At 40.6% G+C, this 20,351-nt stretch overlaps 1 protein-coding gene across 17 annotated transcripts in view; it reads left to right on the top strand.

Moving 5' to 3' along the window:
- ca10a (carbonic anhydrase 10 (inactive)a) overlaps positions 1 to 20,351 on the top strand; it is a 211,321-nt gene that overhangs the window by 162,746 nt on the left and 28,224 nt on the right. For 3 of the 17 annotated variants that reach the window (XM_088287357.1, XM_088287353.1, XM_088287345.1), the window contains one exon: positions 18,488 to 18,597. The exons of 3 other annotated variants lie outside the window; for them this stretch is intronic. In XM_088287357.1, coding sequence (XP_088143483.1) covers positions 18,488 to 18,585 — 98 coding nt within the window. In that variant the 3' untranslated portion in view covers positions 18,586 to 18,597. Of the gene's footprint in view, positions 1 to 489; positions 2,896 to 2,920; positions 17,346 to 17,466; positions 18,209 to 18,236; positions 18,411 to 18,487; positions 18,712 to 20,351 lie in introns of those variants that run through there. 11 more of the 17 variants (XR_015840594.1, XR_015840589.1, XM_088287359.1 and 8 more) reach the window with 9 other exon arrangements.

Here is a 20,351-nt window from a genome sequence, read left to right as displayed (position 1 = left end):
ATATTATTTCTGATCACATGATGGTGCTCTTTGATGTTGTGTTTTCCTCTGCTGCTGTAAAACCTACTACCAGTGAATACCATCGCCGGATTTTTAACCCCCCCACTGCTAGTCGGTTCTCTGAACCCTTTGATCAGCTCTGAGTTCCCTCATCAAACACAGAGTAACTCAGCTCTTGGTTGCATTCTACATGTAGTAATATTTTGGATTCTGTGGCTCCATAAAAAATCATGCGGCCAAAAGTAAGACTGGAGCCATGGTTTAATGAAAGAACTCGTGCAGCTAAACCAGAATGCCGCAAAGCTGGACGCAGGTGGAAAAAAGACAGGTTGCAGGTCTTGTATCAAACCGTTAAAGACTGCTGGCACACCTATCAAAGCAAGGTGAAAGAGTCAAAGAGGATCACATGGATTCATGACAACCTCACAAACTGGCCACATTACGTGAGAATACAGGACTGTGTGTCTGACGTGCTTCTCTGTACCACAGGGACGCAGGCAGGGAACTGTTCTGCCTCCCTTCCTCTTCACCCTCCACACCTCGGACTACAAACACAACACCCTTACCTGTCACCTACAGAAGTTCTCTGATGACTCTGTGATAGTCGGCCTCATCACTGACAGACGACTGGTGTCAACAGAACCGCCTCCAAATCAATGCCGCAAAATCCAAAGAGCTGGTGGTGGATTTCTGCAGGCACTGCACTCTCCACTAGCACCAGTGAATATCCACTGAACAGATGTTGAGAGAGTCTCAACATACAAGTACCTCGGTGTTCGTCTGCACAATAAACTGGACTGGAGCGACAACACAGATACTCACTATAGGAAGGGTCAGAGCACACTCTTCCTACTCAGGAAGCTGAGGATTTTTGGGGTTCCTGACTGGTTGCATGAGTCATTTTCTATGGTGCGGTCTCCTGGGCAGGCGGCATCTTGGGCCGGGACAAAAAGAAAATGGGCAAACTGGTGAGGAGGTCCAGTTCTGTCGTGGGCTGCTCCCTGGACTCTGTGGACTCAGTGGGGGGCAGGAAGATTTTGGCAAAATTGTGCTGGACAACCCATCCCACCCGCTCCAGGGCATTCTAACAGCACCTTAAGTGATGGACTGATACACCCTCGCTGTGCAAAGGAGAGTTTTTTTCGCTCCTTCCTGCCGGCGGCTGTCAGACTGTTTTACAAGAACATTGGGTTGACTCTACATCCTGACAGGCTTAGTGCAATTGGGCAGTCCTAGGATTGAGTATTGTACTCAATACACCATACTACTGTACTTTTATTCAATGGTGTACTTATATTGACCAATGTTGTATTTTGTTTACCATTGCAGTATTTTTATCATTGCAGTATTTTTATCATTGCTGTATTTTTTTTATCATTGCAGCATTTTTATTTATTTCCCCTCTGTAGTGTGGACAGATTTACCTTTGGACTGTAAGTGTATAAGTGTGATATATGCGGCTATACTATAAAAACACTGAGTCTACCAAAAGATTAGACTCTCTTCTTTCATCCAAAAAAAGTATTTATCTTTCTGTTTTTTTGCTGACATAAAAAATCGCTGAATTTGGTCAAAATGCTAATTTCTGAGAAAAAAAGGAGAAAGAGAGCTTTTTGTAAAAACAAAAATTTCACAACCTCGACTTTAAAGCTATTTTTTCTTTTGTGATGTAATGCTTTCTTTCTATAAAATAACAAAAACAGCACGACAAAAAGTGCTTTTGATAACAAAATAGCAATTTGCCCATGAAAAAGTTATTGAATGGTTGAAATGAACAATACACAAAACGGCGTAAGTGACAGTGTGTGCATGTATTTGTGCGTGCATGTGTACACCCCCACCTGAAAAGACTCTTTTTTTGCGCATAGTATAAACTGAAACAAGGCAGCACAGTGGACGACTGGTTAGCATGATGGCCTCACAGTGCAGTGGTCGTAGGTTCTATTTTGGCTCTGGGCTTCCTGTGTGGAGTTTGCATGTTCTCAGCGTGCCTGTGTGGGTTTCCTCCAGGTACTCCGGTTTCCTCCCACATTCCAAAAAACATGCATGGCAGGTTGATTGAACACTCTAAATTGCCCCTAGGTGTGAGTGTGAGCGCGGATGGTTGTTCGTCTTTGTGTGCCGTGCGATTGGCTGGCAAGCAGTTCAAGGTGTCCCCTGACAACTGCCCGAAGACGGTTGGGATAGGCTCCAGCACACCCCTGCGACCCTAGTGAGGAGAAGCGGTACAGATAAAGGATGGATAATAATTAAACTCAAAAAGTTTTTAAATAAGTAGCTTTATAGCATTCATCTTGTTCTCGTTAAAATGGGTTTGAACTTTTCTCTTTTTCCAGACAAAAAAAAATGTCAAATTCATCAATACTATGTTAGCAGGATAAACACAGTCAATGATACACATGCATACATTCAAATATATTTATTTTCAATGTAATTCCCGTTGGTAAAACTGCACAGAAAGCTTAAGCTAAGCTATAGTTTCCACGTCCATCCCTTGGGGTCAGTATTGACTCGATTTACATAGCTTGTTTGTTTAGCATTAAACAGCTTTGTCACCACAACCAACCTCATTTTGTACTGCATGTCAAAACTCCTGCTCTCTGTGCAAAGAGGTACCCATAGCGCACCATCACATGAGTGACACTATTATTAATGAAGCACGAGAGAGCAACGTGAAACGCCAAGGCCCATCTATTGTAGAGTGTCATTGATGAAGGTCATAACTGGCAAGTTCATATATAGTAAACTTAAAAATAATAACAATAAATTCTGAAGTTTTGTCTGCTTCGCTGGGTTAGAAGCCAATCTTATTCTAGAGTAATATAATTCATTATGGAGGTTTGATATCAATGTAGTTTATGTGCAGTGTGTTATGCATTTTGTGGGTTACTTTTCCAACTGCTCTTATTTTCATTTTCAGTGAATGAATGGTTACTAAATTAGGATCCTTCTGAGGAGAAAAATGAAGAATGGTAAAGGAAAGCAAGGCAGGCCGATGGATTACAGTTGTGGAACCACGCATGTCATCTTATTCAAGAGGACTTATCAGAATTGTATCTCAACATATGTATTAATTTTATAAAAAAATTTGCAATTGTGTAAAGCATGCAGAGTCGATCCGCTTTATGCATTAACAAATACTGTAAATGTATTTTATATAGTACTTCCTCTATACATGATGGATACAATTGTATAACTAAAGAAACATATGAAACAATCTTGTACTTATTTGATAACCTTTTGGTTCCCAATATGGGGATAAAACATTTCTACATGTTGCTATAAATTGAAATAAATACTGTATTTTCACGACCATTAGGCGCACTTTAAAGTCCCAAATTTTCCCCAAAACTAATGTTGCGCCTTGTAATGCACCGCACCTATTGTATAGACTGAGTAACTCTCTCGACCATTGGGCCTGATCCCCTTGGGGCATTTCAGAGTGCATGTTAGCACACCCTGCTGGCCAAAGTCGGAGACATGTATGCTTCGAATTGACTGTGACAAATACATTATCTGAATACGTTTTTTGGTGATGTCGTGGTCTGTCTTATCATTCATGTTATTGCAAGCAAGAAACATCACAGGTTTAGACAACAGAATTGCTGAGGCTGACTGACTCCCAAGAAGCCATTGCTGTAATTTTTTTTGTTATTTTTATTTCTTTTGCGGATATGAATGGCATGAGAGATGCATTTTTTGTGTCCATTTTATTTCTTTGTTTCATTGTTTGCTTGTGTTCTGTTCAGAGATATTTTTGGTTTTGATTTGAACCGGGACTCTAAGGAGTGCGGTGACCAGTGACATCCCTCCCCTGACGTTTTCAGTTAGATGTGTTGCCATAACACCTCTCAGTCTGAAGTGCTGCAACTGGCAGAGATCCCTTATTTACATGGGTGCTGGCATGTGCAAGCTAGCATGCGAGACCTAGCATCTGAGAGCTAGCATGCAAGAGCTAGCATGCAAGAGCTAGCATGCAAGAGCTAGCATGCGCCTCGTAGTGCAGCGCGCCCAGTTTAAGTATTGAATACAGAAATAGCACCCTCAACTGGTGCTGCGCCCTTTTGGCCGTAAAAATACGGTATCTGACATTTCACCCATGCAATCCAGCAGGTAAGGTGGAAAATCATTATGCTTGTCTGCAGCTCCTCATCATCTAACGCTGTGGTCCCATTTGTATTTTTCTTAGTTATGAATATGTACAGCAAATTCAAGATACCAATACATAAGAGTGCACATGAACTTTATTTAAGAGCAGAAATACTGATGAACTTGTGAAAATCTGTTGTGGAGTTGTCTAAGTTGATGCCTTTTATTCCTGTATTTATCACAGACTGAACAATGTCATTGGACCAATAAATTGATCTAAAAAAAAACCCTTTGCAAATACAGTACTTAACAACGTTCGAAGGACAACAGGTCAAAGATAAAAGTTTTATTTGGCACTTATATAATATGTAGTGACTTATTTTTAGAAGCATTTGTCAGCAACTGTACAGCACAAACTAGTCCCAGATCTTGTGTCACTACTTTGGCCATTGGAACTGCCTAGAAAATAGATGTTTCGAGCAAGTGAGCGTTGATATTCAGTGTCCAAAATGTAGTTGTAGTTGGTTTAGCTTCCCATTATAATGACAATAGCTCAGTTGTGTAATGCTTCTTCCTTTCCTAGCTGTGCGGTGAATGTTTTAACTGCTGTTGTATTTTAATAATCTTAACTACCACAAAATGAACTTGATTAAATGTAAATTGAGGCAATAGCTGTAATCACCCATATCTTGTTTTGTAATTGTTGTTGTTGGTGTTGTTGTTGCTGTTTTGTAACCTATCCTGTTTTGCAGCATCGTGGGAGGGTCTGACTCTGTTTGGAGTACTAGTCACAACTGCATTGGTGCAGCAATAGGAACCTACGTCTTACCTGGCCAATGTACAGAAAATGGGTCTCATCCAGCCTGTCTCCAGTGTCTGGCCGTCCATCGCAGTCTTACTAAAGTCAAACTAAGCACAAATATGTAGTACATTTGTTTTGAAAATTGAAGTTTTATTTTGATGTGTGTTGGTGATTCTGATAATTTGGGAGTCCCAACTAGAAATAGATAATACTGGATATTGTATGAGTTAGCAGTTAGTGCTCATAATGTCAACAGCCAGCACACTCTAAATGAAAGAAAACAAAAATGATTCCACTAAAGACATGTGATTAGTGATATAATGTAAATGCAATTTGACTACTTCTGATTTTAACAGGGCGGCACGGTCGACGACTGGTTTGCATGATGGTCTCACAGTGCAGAGGTCGTTGGTTCGGCCTTCCTGTGTGGAGTTGCATGTTCTCCCCAAACCTGCGTGCCTGTTTCTACCCATATTCCAAAAACATGCGTGGCAGGCTGATTGGACACTCTAATTTGCCCCTAGGTATGAGTGTGAGCGTGGATGGTTGTTCGTCTATGTGTGCCCTGCAATTGGTTGACAACCAGTTCAGGGTGTACCCTGCCAACTGTCTGAAGACAGCTGGGATAGGCTCCAGCGCCGCCCACGACACTTGTGAGGACAAGTGGTGTAGATAAAGGATGACTTTAACCTTTTAATGACCTAATTATACAAACGTTTCCATCGACACAAATAGCATCTGATTGAAAAATATAATTACCTACTTCATGCACAAAACAAAAATATAAACAGAACACTTGTTTTTGGTCCCATTTTCACGAGATGAATGCAATTATATAGACATTTTGTATTTGAAATAATATGCCATGACATATTTTCAGTTATTCGATAAAAAATGTAAAACATACTAAGACTGATTACCTTTTCTCACTATATTTTGAAGAGACATTAAACAGACCCGTATCGAATGACAAATGCTTCCAAGGACTATTCCAAGGTTTATTTCTATAGCACATTTAATAACAGTAAACACATAAAACAATCTTCTTCTTCTTTTCCTTTCGGCTTTTCCCTCCATGGGTTGCCACAGTGAATCAGTTGCATCCTTCTGCCAATATACTCACCATCTCTTCTCTGGACATGTCCAAAACATCTCAGTCTGGCCTCTCTGACTTTAATCTTCATTCCCCTCCTTTCCAGGGCAAACCTTCATGCCTCCAGCTTCTCCTCCACATGTTCCCTGCTCTCACTACATATCCCAATGTCATCTGCAAACATCATGGTCCATGGGGATTCCTGTCTATTCTCGTCTGTCATCCTGTCCATGAACATAGCGAACAAGAAGGGACTCAAAGCTGATCCCTGATGTAGTCCCACCTCCACCTTGAACTCCTCCGTCACGCCTACAGCACACCTCACCACTGTCTTACAGTCCTAATACATGTCCTGTACAACTTGAACATACTTCTCTGCTACTCCAGACTTCCTCATACAGAACCACCATTCCTCTCTGGGCACACAGCTTTCTCCAGATCTACAAAGACAATGCAGCTCCTTTTGACCTTCTCTGTACTTCTCTATCAGCATCCTCAAAGCAAATATTGCATCGGTTGTACTCTTTTTTGGCATAAAGCCATACTGCTGCTCACAGATGTTCACCTCTGCCCTCAGTCTAGATTCCACCACTCTTTCCCACAGCTTCATTGTGTGGCTCATCAGCTTTATTCCTCTGTAGTTTCCACAGCTCTGCACATCTCCCTTGTTCTTAAAAATGGGCACCAACACACTGCTTCTCCATTCATCGGGCATCTGCTCACTTTCTAATATTATATATCGGTTGAACAACCCAGTCAGAAATTCTACTGCAATCTCTCCTAGACACTTCCATACCTCCACAGGTATATCATCAGGGCCGAGTGCCTTTCCGCTCTTCATCCTCTTCAATGCTCTTCTCACTTCATCCTTACTGATCTTTGCTACTTCCTGGTCCACAGCAGTCGCCTCTTCTTCTCTTTGTTCTCTCTCATTTTTCTCATTCATAAACTCTTCAAAATACTCTTTCCATCTTCCAATGAAACCACTGGCATCTGTCAACACACTTCCATCCATGACCCTAACCTGCTGCAAGTCCTTCCCATCTCTGTCTCTCTGCCTTGCCAATCTGTATAGATCGGTGTCCCCCTCCTTTCTGTTCAATCTCGCATGCAAGTCATCGTAAGCCCCTTGTTTGGCCTTTGCCACTTCCACTTTCACCTTCCGCTTTATGTACCTGTATTCCTGTCTACTTTCTTCAGTCCTCTCACTGTCCCACTTCTTCTTAGCTAACCTATTTCTTTGGCTCCATTTCTGCACCTCCTCATTCCACCACCAAGTCTCTGTATCTCCTTTCCTCCCAGATGACACACCAAGGACATTCCTACCTGTCTCTCTGATCACATTTGCTGTCGTTGTCCAGTCATTTGAGAGCTTCTCCTGACCATCAAGAACCCGTCTCAACTCCTTCCTGAATGTCATACGACACTCTTCCCCTTTCTACTTCCACCATTTTGTCCTCTGCTCTGCCCTTGCCTTCTTTATTGTTTTCACCACCAGAGTCATCCTACACACTACCATCCTATGCTGTCTGGCTACACACTCATCTACCACTACTTTGCAGTCGCTGATCTCCTTCAGATTACACAAGATGTAGTCTACCTGTGTACTCCTACCTCCACTCTTGTAGGTCACCCTATGTTCCTGCTTCTTTTGGAAGCATTTATTCAGAACAGCCATTTCCATCCTTTTTGAAAAGTCAACCACCATCTGTCCTTCTGTGTTCCTCTCCTGGATACCAAACCTGTCCATCACTTCCTCATCACCACTGTTTCCTGCCCCAACATGTCCATTGAAATCTGCTCCAATGACAACTCTCTCATTTCTAGGGATGCTCTCAATCATTTCATCAAGGTCCAACCAAAGTTTCTCCCTCTCTTCCAGCTCACAACCTACCTTTGGTGCATACCACTAACAACATTGATCATCACACTTCTGATTCCTAGCTTCAGGCTCATCATTCTATCTGACACTCTTTTTACTTCCAGGACGTTCCTAACAAACTCCTCTTTTACAATAACTCCAACTCCATTTTGCTTCCTATCTAGACCGTGATAGAACAACTTGAACCCTGCTCCTAAACTTCTTGCTTTGCTCCCTTTCCACCTGGTCTCCTGAATACATAGTATGTCCACTTTCCTCCTCTGCATCATGTCAACCAGCTCTCTACCTTTTCCCGTAATAGTTCCCAGATTCAAAGTCCCTACTCTCAGTCCAAGACTCTTTGTGTTCCTAGTCTCTTTCTTCCTTCGAACACATCTTCCTCTTCTCCTCCTTCGAACGCAATAAGATGCAAAATTACACAATAAGATGCAAATGTCATGCTCAGCTCAGGTTGCACGCCAGCACAAATAAATGTGTTTTTGAAAGTGGCTTAAAGCATTCAATCGAAGTAGCAGAGTGAATTTTCAGAGGAAGCTCATTTAAATTTTTGGGTCCAGCGAAAGCAAACACCCTGTCCCCTCTGGTTTTCAACCTTGAGCGTGGGCTCTTGCGGGTGTATATAAACAGCATTTCCGACAAGTATGTTGGGGGCAGACTGTTCAAGGATTATAAATTATAAGTATGTGAATTACTTTTTCCAAATGGACAAAATAAGAGTTTACTGTAGCAGTCGCAGCTGGAAGAAGTTTGCTTCAACCACTGTGCTGATTTGCTTATCTTGTTTAAAAGAACCGTCAATCATGACGCCAAGATTCTTTACAAAGCAACTCTGAGGAACACCAAGAACAAAGGTATGGTCTGGTTCACCAAACACAATTTCTTCAATTTTAGACTCATTTCATTGCAGAAGATTTTATGTGAGCCAATCTTTAACTCCTTTCATACAGTTTTGAAAGGACTGGAACGACACCCATTTAGATGTGAGTGGCATATTTATTTGAATATCAGCAAAACAATAAAAGAAGATCAGATGTTGGAAGGCTTTGGACTACCAGAGTGTGTTCTGACAAAGAAACAAGCTCAAAGTGTCTGAGACCCATATGATCTCAGCAACACTCAATGATATCTATGACAGAAGCTGCAACGACACATTGAGATCTGATATTCAAGATTTTTGGAGTAAAAAACAACAAAAACGTTTTACACAGTGAGGCACTTGGAGCAATTCCAGTTGACTCGATAGGGTCATGTAGCCTATTTAAAACATTAAAGGGACACATAACTGATGTTAACATTTGCACTTACATAATAATTTAGCATAAAAAAATGACATCAGTACTTATATGCTCCCTCTGAAAAGGTTTTTTAGTGATGAAATTTACGAAAAATTGGAACGCCCCCTTTTGGTGCTCGGCTTTTTATTTTTTTTCCAGTCTCAGCATCAAAGCAGGGAGGCAAGTAAGGTAATATTGCTTGAATTGTCAGTTCTGTTGTCTAAAACGGTGACCGATTGCCACCAAAATGCAAATGTACATTACTACTCTTCTCCACTTCAACTTGCGTTATCATGTGATCACCTCCACAAAATCATAAATACCATGCCGATTGATTCTCATTTTCATAAACATCCTTTGGTTTAGCTGTTATAGAATTTTTTTTATATAATGCTGCAAATGGATTTTCAGCTCGCATTGTATACTTTTTCTAAGTATTGCATTATCTCAAAAGGGAAATGCTGGACAAGGAAATTAATGACTTTACAGTCTTCAGGATGTCCCTTCACACGATGGAAAGGAGGACATTTTCATAAACATCCTTTGGTTAAGCTCTAATAGAATTCTTTTTTTTGTGCTGCAATATATCCTAAGTTTGCATGCCAACTTTTGCTGCCTTTTGATTTTGACGCATTTGTGCTCCTTTTTAATTTCATACATTGTAAATAGAGTTTTGAAATTACTTTTTACCTTTGGCTTCTTGTTGTTCTATTAAATCTGGTGAAATTGTTATTACTTGTGTTTTGTATTCCTTGGGGACCGAGAGTGATTCCCTTCCCTGTAACCTAACCCTAGATGGCTGCTAAACAATATGGAAGACATTTTCAGGAGAACCAATGTTGCAATATTTTCTCAACTTCTTACTCTAACTTGGTGCATCAGTCATTCAGAATCAGAATGCCCTTTATTGTCATTGTACTCAGCGTGCATAAGCAACCTTCGGTTTAGCTGTCATAGTAGTATTTGTTTTTAGTGCCGCAAATGCATGATCAAAATCACGCTGTACACTTTTTCTAAGCGTTGCATTATCTCAAGAGGGAAATGCTGGACAATGAAATTAATGACTTTACAGTCTTAAGGATGTCATTTCACACTATGTAAAGGTGGAAATTTTTATAAACAACCTTTGGTTTAGCTGGAATATTTTTTTTTGCGCTGCAAATGCATGATCAGTTCGTGCTGTACACCTTTTCTCAGTGTTGCAATATCTCAAGAGGGAAATGCAGGACTATGAAATATTTTTTTTGTATGCTGCAAATGTATTGTGTGTATTGTATTGTACTGTTGCATTATCTCAATAGGGATTTGCTGGACACTGAATTAATGCCTACAGTTTTTAGGATATCCCTTCATGCAATGCACATTTTGAAATTTTAAAAAACAAACTTTCATTTAGTACTTGAAATAGCATTTCAGCACGTGTGCTATACACTTTTTCTACACTGCAAAAAAGGTTTCGTTGGACTTAATGAAAAAAAATGTTTTTCTTGCAGCTAAATGTATTAGTTTTTCCCAAATTAAGTTTATTTGGTTGAAAGTATCATTTTCAATTGAATATAAATAGAAAACATTTATTTTGCCAAAGCCAAAACAAAAACAAGTCATAGATTCAACCCATAAACCCATGCAGATATGGGGAGAACATGCATGCTTACTTTGTGCTATTTTTTCTAGGTTTATCATATTTACGTGACGAACCTATGAATAAATCGTGTTAAACTTTGTGCGAGTGATATATCATGTACTGCCCTCGTAGTAAAAAAAAACCAGAGGGTGAAATTTAATTTGGCGTAATCATCACCACCTTTGTCAGGTTTACATGGAAAAAAAAACTAAAATTTATTATTCAGTACATGATGAAAGGGCATATACTGTGATGGTCCGTTTTGTCCTGTCATGTTTGTTTGTTTTTGTCCTGCTGGAGTGGGGGCGTTTCCTTCCAGCGCTTCCTTCTAGGTCATATTGTCATGGCTGGAGAGACGCGCCCACCAGCCTCGCACCGGTCACTCGTCACGTTCTTGATTACAGGGCTATACTGTGATTTATGTCCTATGTCTCCTTGTCCTTCAGGAGCAAGCGATTTTCGTTGCGTTTTTTTCCTTGCCTTTTGCAAGCGTTTTTCGTTCCCGTCGTTATTTTCCTGGTCTGTTTTCCACCAACGTCATTTGTTGCACTTTGTCGGTCTCGCTTATGAATTGTATTTTTTGTAAAATAGATATCTTTGTTAAATTCATTTCCTGTGTCTGCGCTTCAAGAGTCCTGACCTTTTTCCAGAGATTCCGGAAAAACATAACAGAATATTCCAACCATGGATTCTGCGGCCAGAAAATATTTACAAGGCTTTGGCCAGCCAAGGACGAATGAAGGGGACAGCAGGAGACTGAACTTGCAGATCTCCGCAGAGCAGTCGGCCAGCTGGCCCATCGTTATGAAAACTTAGATGCCCGCATAGGCAGTATGCACTCACGCCTGGATTGGGTTCCAAGCCGAACACATCCGCGGCCGGAGCTATTCTGCCTGTTTACCACGGTCGCGAGCCGAGCTTGCCTCATCCCTCCCAGTATGGAGGGGAACCCGGCCTATGTGGGCAATTCATCCATCAGTGTAGCCTAAATCTACGATCAACAGCCCCTTACATATGTTCATGACAGCATCAGAGTAGCTTTCATGATGAGTCTATTTACTGGCCAGGCTAGTGCTTGGGCGTATCCTACAACTGGACGTATTCTACTGAACGTGGTCCAAGTGGACCGAATATGTCAAGCCTATAGGAAGCGACTTCAATTCAAACATTAACATAACATACATTTTTTCTTTGTAGAACTATAGCGATGTGAAAGGTTCCTCTTCTCCTCTGTTAGTCTGCCTGTTTTTTTCTTCTTTTCATTTCTCTTTTTTTTGCACAAAATGGAAAAGCAATAAATTGTAACACTTTTTTTCCTTTTTCAATTGAACATGTAACGGGCTTTTCAATAATAAAAACAAAATTAAAAAAAAAAAAAAAAGAATTGGTACCTGTACACATTTTCTACTCTGCACCAATTTGATCATCATCAAACTTTACATTTACTCTCTGAGGAAACGTATTAGTTTCAAAATCCTGAGCATCTATCTCAATATATTTAGGACAGGTCTTAAATAGTTGCTGAATGTTGTGTTGATTCACTTGTTTGTTTGTAGGAAATATGTGCAATGCTGAGCTGACTTCACCAGTTTCACAACGTTTCAGTGTTTCAATGTCAGTTGTTGACATTGGAGTACCTTTGGAACGAGTTCTTATTGTGTTCAACAACTCTGCAAACTCGCAGTCTTTCTGCCTGACTGTCTTTCAGTTCTACAATTTGAAATTGAGTAGACCACAAGTTAAAACCGACATCAACATCCTTTTACCGTTGGTAACTGGAAAAAATCTCCAACAGCAATTGCCTTACCTGAGCAAAGGGGTAAAAGTCACCAGTTTGTTTAATTTGTCTTAATCTACCATGGATGTAAGATATTTTGTTATCTACCATAGATACTTCATAGATGAGAATCTCCAAATCACTGTAGTTAGCACGCATAGAATTAAGAGTCTTGTAACCTGGGTGATTGTAATATATGGTTGCTTCCGTTTCCCTCTTGCCACTCTTTATTTTTTTAGTTACACAATAATCACGTGGTTTTGTTTTTATTTTATTTATTTATTTATTTTTACTTAAGAACTTCAATATATATAAACAATACAAACAACAAGGATGTATGATCTACTTAACTGGTCCAAGAAGATTAGGTAGTAACAGACAAACAATAAACAACAACAACAACAAAATAACAATAAAGATAACAATAAATAAAATACAACAAATCTCAAGGTTACTTCCTTAATATAAGTCGTAGTCCTTGGATATGTTTCTGGTCCGAATAGCTTTGGGGTTCATGGAAAAACGTATATCATCCATATACATTGAAAATAATATTTTAAATACAACATAAATTTGGTCGTTGATTTGCAAATTTTACACAGAGAAAATGAAACTTAGCCAAAATTAAGAGGAGGTTAACAATATACATTTTATCTAAACACACTTTGTCAAGGTCAGGTAGCCCAAAAAGAATAGGTTGTATTGTCACCAAAGGTTCAATTTTTGAATTGATGAAATTATTCAAGTCAGTCCAAAAGATGTGTGTATAAGTACAGTCCCAAAACATATGGGATATTGATTCTTCTTCATTTAAGCAAAATGAGCATGTTAAGTCAATGTCAATTTTATATTTTTGTAGCTTGATTTTGACTGGATAACACCTATGAAGAATTTTGAAAGTAACCTCTCACTTTGTTTCTAATCAAGTACTTCTTGGGCAGAAGCCAAGTAGATTTTAAATTTATGTTTTTGTATAAATTATTACAGTAAGAAACTGCTACAGATTTGGAGACAATATCCCTTTGAATGATTTCTCTTACACGGACATTTGAGGCTTCATCGCGTAATATTGATCATATATTACCAAAAAAAAAAAAATCCTCTTGGATTAAAATTTGGAATGCAACAATTCGGCCCTTTCGGAGCAGAAATTAGCAACCTTCGAGAACCATCAGGTATTGCATCAAATACAATCGAGCATTCACGAGGCGTAACAGAGATACCATTGTAAGGGTTTTTCCAGAACCGCTGGAAAAAAGGTCGGGGCTCTTTAAAGCGCAGACACAGAAAGATGGATTTAACAAAGATATTTATTTTTTTTAAAAAACAGTATATACCATAGGCAAGACCGACAAAGTGCAACAAAGGACGCTGGTGAAAAACAAACGCACCAGGGGAATAACAACGGGAAAGAAAAACGCTTGCAAAAGGCAAGGAACAAAATTGAAACAAAAATCGCTTGCCGCAGAAGGGAAAGGAAAGCCAATTGACAAACGAGCACAACAGAGTAGTGATGGGTCCAGCGACACTGAGGCCTCGATGCGCAAGCCGAGCTTCCAGGGCAAACCCCGTGTCGGTGCGCGTACCGCTTTAAGAAAGTCACGTGACCACTACCGGAACCGTGTCCGCGCGCTAAACTGTGTTCATAAGGAAGCGCATCTGTCAACAGGATGGACGCTCAAAACAAGCATAGAGTTATTGGCGCGTTACTTTGCGTTAAATATCCGCAAGATGGAAGACGTCACTGTTGATGCGCACTCAGAGGTGCAGCGCTATATGTCAGCAGGACACGTTGCACGTACGGAAGACTCGCTCTTATACTGGAAGTCCATGGAGGCAACGTTCCCTCACCTATTTATATTGGCCACACAGGCGTTGTGCACACCGTTGTCCCTCAAAAAAAAGAAATAGACTGAATAACAAAACGCTGGAGAAACACATTTTTTTAAATAAAAATCTTTAATTACAATGAGTCCTTTGTCATTCACAACACTTTTACTTGGGCATTCAGACTGATGTTCACTTAATTTATCAACTGCAATTTTTTTTTATGAAATTGTAAAAATAATGTAAATGCAAATGCCTAATCAATGGAATTGGATAAAATCAGTTTGACAGATCAGTGTCAGATGACCCTGTCAAATGTTTCCTGCAAGTCCACCAGGTGTCAGTATTCAGCAACACAGTGTCAACACAGTGTGTCACTGTGTCGAAACGATACGGGATGCCTCATCTACCCATCACTACAACCGAGATAATAAATGAGAAAGAAACCACTTACGAATGAACACAAACAAAATTTGCGGAAAGCAACAACGAGGCGTCTAACAATTCGCAGCTTGGGACCATGATCAAGGAGAATCTTCCGACACTAAGTTGACTGCACGAATTCCTTAAATAGTTCCGCAATCGATAGCATAACGAGTGGCTGGTGGGCGCGCCTCTCCAGCCATGACCCAGAACGACGTGCCGGGAGGAAACGCCCCCACTCCAGCTGGGTAAAAACAAACACACATGACAGAACAAAAAACGCACCATGACAACCATAAGCGGGGCAAAATTCTACATAGGTATACATCTGACCTTTTTCATTCAACAACTGGGTGACTAAGAATATAATATTATCAACCCACCTCTCAATAAATAACATTTTATTCTTCTAATATCCTGATTATTCCAAATATAGTATCTGTGAGGAGAGAAATTGTGCATGTAAATCATCGACCAATACATTAGAAGTTCACTATGAACATTTGCAAATTTAACTGGTAATTTTGAAACATTATAATTACATCTCAACAAAAATTCCAGACCCCCTACTGACTTGAAAACATGGGTAGGAATGAAGTTCTAAATTGATTTGGGTTTTTTTAGATAAGACTTGATATGTTAAATTTCAAATGTTGCATTGAGAGAGGAAAAATCTAAGGCATTAAGGCCACCACAGGACAAGTTATTTAACATAACATTCTTCTTTATATAATGTATTTTATTTTTCCAAATGAAGTTAAACAAAATTTTATCTATCTTGACACATATGTCTTTCGATACATCAAGAGCCATAGCAGTAGATATTAACCAAGAGAGACCTTCAACTTTAGCAACCAAAACTGGACCAGTTATGGACAGATCTCTTTGAAGCCAAAAATGTAACTTTTTTTAACTGAAAATATAATTGGCATAAAGTTATCAATTAGTCTTTCTTTTTTGTCTTTTTCAATTATGACGCCAAGATATTTAACTTTATCTTTGACAGTAATTCTTGAGAAACTCCCAACACAGCATTTTTTAACTGGAAGAAAATCACATTTTGAGTTCACTTTGAGACCAGAAGCTCGAGAAAAAATTTTTACAGCTCGGCATTCAACACGATCATCCCAGACATCCTCGTCGCCAAACTGGACATTCTCGGCCTCCCTGCCCTCACACGCATCTGGATTAAGGACTTTCTGACCAACAGACCCCAGACTGTGTTGCTCGGCCCCTACACGTCCTCCACCCGCATGCTGAGCACCGGTTCCCCTCAAGGATGCGTGCTGAGCCCTCTCCTGTACGCCCTCTACACCTACGACTGCAGCCCGGCCCACGGCAACAACACCATCGTCAAGTTTGCTGACGACACGACAGTGGTCGGTCTGATCTCGGAAGGTGACGAGACAGCCTACAGAGAGGAGGTAAAGAGACTGACAGCTTGGTGCAAGGACAACAGACTGCACTGCAAAAACAAAGGAGATTGTCGTCGACCTCAGGAGGAACAAGACGGTGCCGCCCCCCCTCTGCATCGAAGGCGTGTGTGTGGAGAGGGTCCACACGTTCAAGTTCCTGGGAGTACAGATCTCCGACGACCTTTCTTGGACTCACAACACCACAGCAGTGGTAAAGAAGGTCCGCCAGCGTCTGCACTTTCTGAGAGTCCTCAGGAAATTCAACCTGGACAGGAAGCTGCTGCTAGCCTTCAACCACTCGTCCATCGAGAGCCTGCTGACGTACTGTGTCTCCACCTGGTCATTCATATCTTGTCGCGGTAATGCCTGATCCAGGAGAGGGCGTCATCTGTGACATCTCGAAGATCCTCGTCGGAACAGTGAGGACCAGACGGACAGTGATGCAGGATGTGATCCATCGTCTCTTCTTCTCCGCATATACATCTTGCGTCTGTCGCTATGTTCCAGCGTAATAGATTGTTTTTAGTCTTGCCTACCCCAGACTCCACCTGGTACAGCGGCTGCACTGAGGCGGACAGAGTGAGGCTCCAGAGGACAGTCAAAACAGCGCAAAGGATTATTGGCTGCCCTCTCCCCTCACTATCGGACATCTACACCGCCCGGTGCCTCAGAAGGGCTCTCAACATCGTCAAAGACAATACCCACCCAAACTCACACCTGTTCGACCTGATGCCCTCTGGCAGGCGCTACAGATGCATCAAATCGAGGACCAATAGACTGAGAAACAGTTTCTTCCGAGAGCCATCTCCATTCTGAACTCTCACACACACACGAGAACACCCGTACCTTGCAGAACAGCATTGTGATGTGTTTTTATATACACTATTCAGTACTAAATTCCATTGCACTCTTATTTATTTATCTAATTTATATATTTGTCTGTATTATTGTTGTATTGCACTGGAGAGGGGAGCCCTCTAATCTCGTTGCACACTTGAGTACAATGACAATAAAGGGATTTCTAATTCTAATTCTAATTTCTAATTCTAATTGCTTATCAATTTGAGATTTTTCATTTAGAAATAGCGTTGTGTCGTCTGCTTGTTGGGTGATCAATAAAGTTCTGTTTGCTGTTGTGAGACCTTCAACTATTTTTGAAGTTAACAGAGAGTAACTGCATCGGAAGAAGTAAGAGAAATGCTGAAATCGGACACACTTGATGAATCCCTCGGTTGATATCACGTGGTTTTGTTTCCATAGTACATCTGTAAGCTTGCGTAGCGCTACGTCTGACGTCACTGAAGTCACACACCGGCGAGCGCTTAGGAGGTAGATGACCACTTCAAGCTGTTGCCGATAGGTGACTTAATTCCTTCAAAAGTATTATCTTGTTTGATTCAAAGTATTCTAATAAGCTGTCAACTGACAGGTGCTTCAACCACCGAACATATCATTCGGTATCCCAATACTGGTGAACTAAATCATTTGTTTGTTTGAGCGTGCTAATAGTAGCCGCTAAATTCTTATTTGGTTGAATGGTACCTGGATGGATATTATGGGAAGTGAGCACCGATAAAGTCGTCCTGAATTGCCGGTAGTTTTGTTTATTAATACCTTTTATTTTGGTATTCCTTAAAATAGTTTTGAGTTGATGACGTTTAGTATTTTTGCTAGTGATGGGTAGATGAGGCATCCTGTATCGTTTCGACACAGTGACACACTCTTGACACTGTGTTGACACTGTGTTTCTGAATACTGACACCTGGTGGACTTGCAGGAAACATTTGACAGGGTTATCTGACACTGCTCTGTCAAACTAATTTTATCCAATTCCATTGATTAGGCATTTGCATTCACATTATTTTTACATATACGTACTTTCATAAAAAAAATCTTTGATATTCGAGACGCAGTTGATAAATTAAGTAAAAGTGTTGTGAATGACAATGGACTCATTGTAATTAAAGATTATTATTTTTAAAAAAATTGTTTCGCCAGCGTTTTGTTATTCAGTCTTTCTTTTTTTTTAGGCAATTTCCCCCGCCTTTTGAGAAGACCCTCTCACAAGGCACTGAATAGGCCGGTGTGCACAACACCTGTGTGGCCAATATAAATGGGTGAGGGAACGTTGCCTCCATGGACTTCCAGTATAAGAGCGGGTTTCCGTACGTGCAACGATATATTCCAGATTTTGAACATTTGATGTAAATACATTGAGGTTTAAATTGAAAAGAGTTGTAAAGTAAATAATGTAATTATTAATTGGTCCGGTTTCACGCAGGCCAGGTTCCAGTTCTTATCTCCCTCGATGGAAATTGGACATTGACAGCAAACAAGTACAGACTTCCACATGAAGAACAACAACGACAACCACAATAATTCAGCAGTGTGGTAAGAGGTGCTACAGTCAACTTTTCTTCAACATCATTCACTCAACTACTTCGACCAACATCAATCACATTGACATTAATATGGAATATACGACTGCGCAGGACTCTCTATCCGGTAAAGGAATATCAGAGTTTGAGCTTAACGTAGTTCATTAGATGTTGCTGCATCCTGTGTATGAAAGTGTGAGACTGTAAAGTGCTAAGCGTGTGACTGGTGGAGCGGAACAGGGTATGTGGTGCAAGAATGGAATGTTTTAGAACAGACGGTGTAATGTTCTGCCTTCTATTTTATAAGAAGTCACGCAGGAACAGTGATGCTGCAAGCTTGTGTCTCTTTATTAACTGACTCGCATTCTCGTCTATGTGCATACACACTTGTTCGTCTGGTAACCAAACACACATATCAGGCAATACTGGTGACCAATGATATAACTGCTATCATTACATCTCCCTTTCAAACGTTAAACAATGCCTATGCCTTTTTATTTATTTATATATAATTTTATAATATTATTATTATAATAATTTAGTTCAGTTATCAATTATTTTCACTTCTAATCATCATCTATCTTTTTTTTTTACTTTTTCTTTTTTTTTATGAGCTAAATTTTTAGCAACAATAACACAACATTAAACATTTTCAATAAGCCTGTCCGGTGGTCGTCTAACTCTTTTTGATCTTCGAAGAGGTTCAGTAATCCCAGAAGTTGCTGGTGGTTGAGGTCCGTGCTCCCTCGATGTATCCACCTGCTTTGCAGCCTCAGCCTTATCAGAAGATTTCTCACAGTCCTCGGGAACCTTCAGCAAACTCCTTCTGTTCCTCCTCACTCTTTGTCCATCCTTTGTTTCCACAATGTAAGATCTAGGTCCGGCTTCGCTGAGGACAGTCGCTTTTCTGTCCCAACAATTAGGTCCCTCGATCCTTACAGTGTCTTTCTCAGAAAGAGGATCCAGATGTTTTGTAGCTCTGTCATATGCGATTTTCTGTTTGAGTTTGAGCATTCTCCTCTTTTCAATCCAAATGTTGTTGTCATGTCCTTGTGGTATTTGTGGAAGCGTGGTGCGAAGCTTACGGCACATAAGTAGCTCAGCAGGCGAAGCTCCACACTCCAGAGGTGCAGCTCTGTAACTCAATAGGGCAAGGTAAGGATCAGATGCATCATCCTTGGCCTTCCTTAGCAGTCTCTTGATGATTTGCACTCCCTTCTCAGCCTGGCCATTTGCCTGTGGGTGTAATGGGCTTGAAGAAACGTGCTTGAATCATATTGCTTTGCAAACTGTTGAAATTCTCCACAGTCAAATTGCGGACCGTTGTCACTCACAGCACACTGCGGAATTCCGTGTCTTGCAAAGAACCCTTTCATGTGCACAATAATGGACTGTGCAGTGGTACTGGTGAGTTGGGCAATCTCAGGATAGTTAGAGTAATAGTCAATAACGATAAGAAAGTCTTTGCCATGTAAATGAAACAAATCAGTGCCTACCTTCTGTCAGGGAGTTGTGGGAAGGACAGCTACCAGCATTGGCTCTTTGACTTGTTTGTGTTGATGTTTTTGGCAAACTTGGCATTTTTGAATCATTTCTTCGATGTCTTTGTTAATGCCCGGCCAGTAGATGGCTTCTCGTGCTCTTCTCTTACATTTCTCCACACCCAGGTGTCCTTCGTGAAGACGTTGAAGCATGTCCTAGTGCATCGTTTGTGGAACTAGAATCCTGCCCGTCCTCGACGTTGTGATGCAGCAGCTCTCTAAGGGA

The sequence above is a fragment of the Idiotropiscis lumnitzeri genome, unplaced genomic scaffold (assembly GCF_059441095.1).
Source record: "Idiotropiscis lumnitzeri isolate Australia: NSW breed Sydney's pygmy pipehorse unplaced genomic scaffold, RoL_Ilum_1.0 HiC_scaffold_40, whole genome shotgun sequence".
Taxonomy (NCBI): Eukaryota; Metazoa; Chordata; class Actinopteri; order Syngnathiformes; family Syngnathidae; genus Idiotropiscis; species Idiotropiscis lumnitzeri.
This window is presented reverse-complemented; position numbering and strand designations above follow the sequence as displayed.